Source organism: Propithecus coquereli, unplaced genomic scaffold (genome assembly GCF_000956105.1).
Source record: "Propithecus coquereli isolate 6110/MARCELLA unplaced genomic scaffold, Pcoq_1.0 Scaffold7, whole genome shotgun sequence".
Taxonomy (NCBI): domain Eukaryota; kingdom Metazoa; phylum Chordata; class Mammalia; order Primates; family Indriidae; genus Propithecus; species Propithecus coquereli.
In genome coordinates this window covers 6164641-6171186 of record NW_012153062.1, presented here as the reverse complement: position 1 = coordinate 6171186, position 6546 = coordinate 6164641, and the positions used below count along the sequence as shown (strand labels likewise).

The 6546-nt window shown below is 42.1% G+C and overlaps 2 protein-coding genes across 4 annotated transcripts in view; one reads left to right on the top strand and one right to left on the bottom strand.

Annotated features, from left to right (window-relative positions):
* Positions 1–3891, bottom strand: part of TMED5 (transmembrane emp24 protein transport domain containing 5) — a 29721-nt gene extending 25830 nt beyond the window's left edge. For all 3 annotated transcript variants that reach the window (XM_012661157.1, XM_012661155.1, XM_012661156.1), the window contains exon 1: positions 3245–3891. In XM_012661157.1, coding sequence (XP_012516611.1) covers positions 3245–3433 — 189 coding nt within the window. In that variant the 5' untranslated portion in view covers positions 3434–3891. The remainder of the gene's footprint in view (positions 1–3244) is intronic.
* Positions 3892–5450: 1559 nt separating this feature from the next.
* The window catches only part of CCDC18 (coiled-coil domain containing 18), a 166668-nt gene continuing 165572 nt past the window's right edge, over positions 5451–6546 (top strand). The window contains exon 1 of the mRNA XM_012661015.1: positions 5451–5491. The gene's annotated coding sequence lies outside the window, so the exon portion shown is untranslated. The remainder of the gene's footprint in view (positions 5492–6546) is intronic.

Genomic DNA, 6546 nt, shown 5'->3' with positions numbered 1-6546 from the left:
AGAAATATATTGGAATTTAAGTCAGGATATAAAAATTGAAGAGACTAATAAAAATAAAAGAAATCGACACAGTTCTATCCTCCCCAAATCCTACCCAGATAGTTTTATAGGTTTGGTAAACCTCTGGCCGATATTGACTTCTCAGAATAGACATGTACCACTTTTCCCTCTCTGTACTGCTGGTCTTTCAGGCCCTCAAAGGGCCTTCTGTCTTCTTCTTCAGCATCTAGGCACATTCTGTTCTTTTTAGCCATTTGTTGGTCTTGTTCCACTTACCCTCTTACGTCTAATGAAGCCTGATTATTCTATAGATCCTAACTCCACTCCTGTTTTTCTTCTCTCAATTTCCAGATGAAGTCAAGTCCTACTGAACACACTCATAGCCTTATGCACTTACCTTCATCACACTTGTTAGAGTTATAATTTTACATGCATTTGTACAGTAATTTGATTAATGTATGTCCCCATACTTGATTGTATGAGGGCATGGACTATATTTTTACTCACCATTGTATCTCTAGCAGCTAGGATAGTGTTGACACATATTAAGCACTCAACAATAATTTAAATTTTTAAATGATCTATTTTATTCATAAGATGTTATGTACTGGCACTACCTAAAAAGCAAGAAATGATTAAAAATTTTCAATATGTCACAGTAACCAAGGGCAATGTTGGAATGTCTATTCTGTAACATTTAAAAAACTAACTTTAAGACAAAAATCAGTAGTGAGTAGTTACTGGGAAATTAAACAAGTTGGAAAATGTACAAAGGACAGAAGATGATTTTCGCCCTACAAACCCCTGCAACACTGTCTAGGGATTACAGACATTACATGACTTTACTTCTTTCCTTAATCAAACAATTGGGAGTTGTGGCTCACACCTGTAGTCCCAGCACTTTGGGAGGCTGAAGCAGGAGGACTGCTTGAGGTCAGCAGTGAGAGACCAGCCTAAGCAAGAGCGAGATCCCATCTCTACAAAAAATAGAAAAAAAATTAGCCGAGAATGGTGGTGTACGCCTGTAGTTCCAGCTATTCAAGAGGCTGAGGCAGGAGGATCACTTGAGCCTGGGAGTTTGAGATTGCAGTGAGCTATGATCATGCCACTGCCCTCATGCCCTGGCAACAAAGAGAGACCATCTCCAAAAACCAAAACAGAACAAAACAAACAAATAAACAAACACAACACAAAAAAACCCACACAATTGTTTAGGAGAATGCTTTGGAGGAACAGTCCCACAGTCCCTTTAAGAGTGACTAAAGATGCAAAGAATAAAGCTAACCCAAGACAGCTATATCACTCTAAAGGTGTAAATGTAAAACTAATTGAATATTTACTATGTGTCAGGGATAGTCTATGAGCATTTATTAACCCATTTTTTCCAGATGAGGTAGTTACAATTATTATCTCTATTTTACAAGTGAGAAGATCACACAAGCTTTAAGGGGCAGAGTCAAGATTTGAACTCAGGCTAAGGTTAAGAGCTAGAGCTATTGACCATAAAAGATCAGTACTTAAAATAGATTTCCTCCCTAAGATATGGGTAAATACTGAGGAATTTTGATTAATACAAATTGTTTTCTTATCTGGACTATTTCACTAACCCCTTAGTTGTTTCACTGCCTTTAATTTTGCTTCCCTTCAACCAGTATTCCACACCGCACTCAGTGATCTGCTTAATTCTTAAATGGCCTTGTACAAAATAAGGGGAAAGCTACTAGCATGGCACACAAAGCTATGATTCATGATCCATGACCCCAGCCTCCTGGCCTCTCCAATCGCCTTTCCGGCACTCCCACCCTAAGCTTTACAGTCTTAAAGTCTAAGGAAACTCAGTGTTACATACTACCTACCCGCAAACACTCACCCTGTGCATTTTCAGAACTATGTGTCTATTCATTTTGTTCCCCTTCCTGAAATGCCCCTTGTTCCTTGCATTGCTGTCTCACATAAGCATCTTTCTAGATTAAATTTTATTTTCGCCAGAAATCTTCTGCTGTAACCCATAGAACTGACCCTCCTCTACTAGCACTTAACTATACTTTATTGAAATAACCTAGGTATGAGCCAGTAATCCTTATTAAACTCCTTGAGAAGAGGGCTTCTTTTTTTTTATTCTTTCTTTTTTATTCCCCTGGTACAATTCCTGGCACATATTAACTCTTTAGTAAATGTTGAACTTTTGAACTTTACTGGAAATCAAGAAATGCTGAGTTCTAGCCTCAGTTTTGCTCACTGTGTGACTAGATACTTTATTCTCTGTATTTACGTTATACATCTATATGTAACCGAATCCTAAAGTTCCTTCAGATAAAAATTCTATATAACTTTTTATTTTGCTCTGTGACAGTACCTAGTATTAAAAAAAAATTCTCTATATCAACTTTAAAAAATTAACATTCGATTAAAAATTAACTTGTAAAAAAAACTGAAAGATGAAACACATCAACGCATCTTTTTTTTGCACTGCTACCTGGAAACATCGAAATTAGCTGTGTGGAACTAACAAAATTTCTTCTAATTACCCCCTACCAGAATAACTACATAAAATAAGGCAATTCCCCAACAGTATTATGCAGATACTAAGAAGAAAACAATGACACGAGGCAAATACGATGCTCAATGAAAGAAATGTTATAAAGTTTTAATACAAGATTTGATCTTACTTAGTTTGAAAATAATGGGTATATAATTGAAACAGAAATGTACCATTAAATACAGCAACAGCCTCTTTCAAAATATTTCAAAATCGGGTTTAGTAATAATTACACAAGCACAATTTAAAAATCCTTAATTGAAGCAAAGACAGTGTAGATTTATAATATTGGAACTGGGTGAAATCGGTGGGGGTGACTCAAACAAGTGTCATCACCTCGCCCAATGATGAAGGAGAACGTGTATCAGTCCCGTATTGTGAAATTCTCAGTATCAGAGCGTGTACTGGCTAGAAAAGCGATGGGCGAATTATGAAACAGAGAAAAGCCACCGACATCACCAGTTCTTGGCCTCTTTCCGACCGGAGGAAAGGGTAGACCGCCAGTAGTCGTCAATTCCGGGTCCCGCGCGTAACTACTCCGGCCCCCGCAAGAGCCTCGCGGAGCCTCGCGCGCCTGGGCGGAGCTGGCCCGCTTCCCTGGCGGCCCTCGCCTCCCCACCGCCCGGCCGTCCACAGGAAGTTTGAGAGGCTAACAGGCAGAGCATCTGGGCTAAAGGAAGGAGGCTGGCTCACCTCCGCACTTACTTGGTACTCGATCTCCAGCGAGGCCTTGAGGGGCATGGGCTGGTAGAAACATTCCTTCTGGCCGGCCGGAAGGGTAAAGGTGAAGTCGCTGTCTAAGGAGGGCGTGAAGCCGACCGCCCCAGGCAGCAGCACGGGAGGCAGAGCGGCCAGGAGTAGCATGGGGAAGGGCAACCAGATCCTAACGCCCATCCCTGCTGGGGCGATCTCGGGCAGAAAGCGGCGTGGGAGGTGTATATTGGCGTCTCGGCTCTGCTCTTCCTCCCTGGACTCCTCGTGGTTGGCAGGGAAACTGAAATCTGAAGCAACTCCAGGTGGCGGCCGCGGCGGCGGCAAACTCTCCCTTCGGAGGGGAAACGCAGTCCTCGAAAGGGTAGAGACTGAGGGCGGGACCAGCAGTCCTGTTCCGCAACCTCCTCAGTCTTGGCCCCTGCAGGCCTGGCGTGAGCGCCGGCCGCCTCACACCCTGACGACCGCAGGTTCCCATTCCTTCCCCCACACCCATGGGCGTCGTGGCGGCAATTGTGGGAAATGTAGTCCCGGGTAAGCTCGCCGAGCGGGCGTAAACGCGCTCGCCGACCACCATCCCCAGCAGGCTCCGCGCCTCCGGCGTCGCCTCACCAGAGGCTGCGCGGGGGGCGGGGTTGTGCGCGGGGGGCGGGGTTGTTCCCAGGGAGGTGCGACCCAACGGCTCCCGCCGCCGTTCGAACTTTGCGCGGCCAGGGTTCGCTGGTTCCCCGCGTCGGGTGTCTGAGGCTTCCGTGGCCAGAGGCCTAGGATAGGGTCCGACGCTTCCAAGTGCGGCGTTCGTAGTCTTCGATTGGGTGTCTTCACAGCTGCGACTTGGGTGGTGAGTGACTGCGCCTTGCGGGTGGAAACCGGCCTATCTCGGGGAGTTTTGTTCCTTTCCCTCCCGACGCCGTGTTTGCGCTTCGCCTGGTCCCCAAGGTTGCTGGGTATGTCGCTCTGCAGGGTTGTATTTTATTTGAGGAAACATTGCAAAGGAGCATGTCAAGTTTTCCTCCACCTCATTGTGTTCTTGAGACAGGAGACTACTATGTAAAGATATGCTGCTTTTCAAAATGAGGGATCTTTTTCGACTACAACCCATTCTATCACATACGGGGATATAAAAGAACATTTGTCCTTCGTGTGATGGGTATGCGTGTGCAAAACTACAAACGCATTGTTAATTAGGGCTCAAGGATAACGTTGTTAGGGTCTGTGAGTAGGATGATGTGCCTTTATAGGCAATGAAGATAGGCTTTTTAAAATAACTACTGTAAATTGAAGTGAGGAGCAAGCATTATTTGACAGTAAATGGCCCACTAGGAAAATTAAAATATTTGAATATCAGATGTATTCATTACTAGTTCAGAAAAGTTAGAGAATTCTTACATTAAAATAGTCAGATGTTGAACATAAAACCTGATTTAAGGTGAAACACTGAAACGCCCTTCAATAACGGGGTGCACAAGTGACAACTGTGGTAAAGGCCTAGCTAAAAATAATGACGATAATTAGCAACTGTCCCCCTTTAATTGGCAGTCCGGGAGCCACACAGCTGGTGGTCATAGAGATTCTTAACTTTCTCCGTAGATAACATCACCATTTGAAACGTAAAGGTAGTTTCTAAGATATCTTCCAGGCCCTGCATTCCGGTGGATGGATTGACCCACCCAGACCAGCGGCCCATTCCGAGAAACCGACTCAACTGGAATTGGGATCCCCAGGACTGAAATAATACAAGAAGATGATTCCTACACCCCTATAATTTTGCCCTAATTAAAAAACCTGGTTGCCTAATCCCTGGCCTAGCAAACTGTCCTTAAAAACCCTGTCTCCCAAGTTGTCAGGGAGGTGGATTTGAGAAATTTCTCCTGTCTCCCTGGTTGGCAAGAGGCCCAATAAAGACTCACTCTCCGCCGTAAAACCTGTTGACTCAGCATATTGGCTTCTTCTTGGGCAGCAGGTAAATGAACCTGGCTGGGTGGCAACAATATAATACCGAATGGCATTTTAGAATTCGCCCAATTTTCTCTCCCCTTTTCTCCTTCACCATTGTACAGGGAGCTGGAGACGTGGAATAGATAAAGCAGGATGAGGACCTGATCCATTGACTTCTGTCTGGGAGAGTCTTCTCACTTTAAGCAGAAGCAAATTTGTGGAAACAAAAGGGGAAAGCGAATAGAAACAGTTTGTCTATTAAGAATACATAGCATCTTTCCTACCACAGTTTCTTCCGATAAGGTGAGAGTATTCTTTTTAATTTTCCTCCCTACATCTGGGAATTTTTGAGTGGGAAATAAATGTAGCATACTATTCTAGCCAGATGAGGGGAAGAATGGACAGTTTAGTAATCATTCAAAATATTGAGCTTCTTTAAGTACATTATAGTCCTGAACATAATGCACAGGACTCCTAACCTTTTGGAGGTTGGAGTGCGGTCAAAATTCTAAGGACGAGGAAAGATGCTACAATGAAAAATGTAAATGGGATCTGAAAGGCAAGTGTAATTTTAAGATTATGCAGAAAGATATACAGGAATAGTAGAGATTATAAAGCTTTAGGTTTTAATTGTATTAATTACAATGTGGTGCTTTACCATGATTTTTTTGTATGCAAAGGAATTTGGTAAAGAGTTTCATGACCCTAGAGATAATCATCCATTGAAGAATCAAAGCTTTTCTTCATATATTTCTATGACTGACCTGCCAAATGTCATTTTGATCCCTGTGGTTGTGACTTATAAATGTGAGTGTGTGTTTTTTAAATTTTATAACCATTTTGAATGGGAGGAGGAGATAACTTTTATCTGGTAGTAAATTGCCTTCCAAGAAAATATGAATGACTGTTATGATACCATTTTATCAGATGTGCAGAACTTGTAATATGATTGTGAAAGTTCAAACACCTCTTATTGAAATTGATGTATAATAATAAGTTAGAAAAGTACAGTGTGACATAATTAAAAGGTCTTTGGATCCTGATGACCTGGATTGAAATCTTGATGTCACTATTTACAGTTTGTATAATTTTGAGCAAGTTATTTGATTCTTAGTTTCCTTAACATGGAATAAAAATACTTAGTTTACACAATTGTTAGGAAGATCAAATGTGCTTGGAAAAGGGGAACTATCATAACTAGACCATGGCTAATATGCAAAATTTATCTATTGAAATTGTATTAACTTTCCATTATGGCTTTACGTATCAGAGAAATTCATTGTTGTTGGTTTTTTTGTTTTGTTTTAAACCACTGTGAAAGATTTCACAGCATTTGAAATAGGAGAATAATGAGTTAA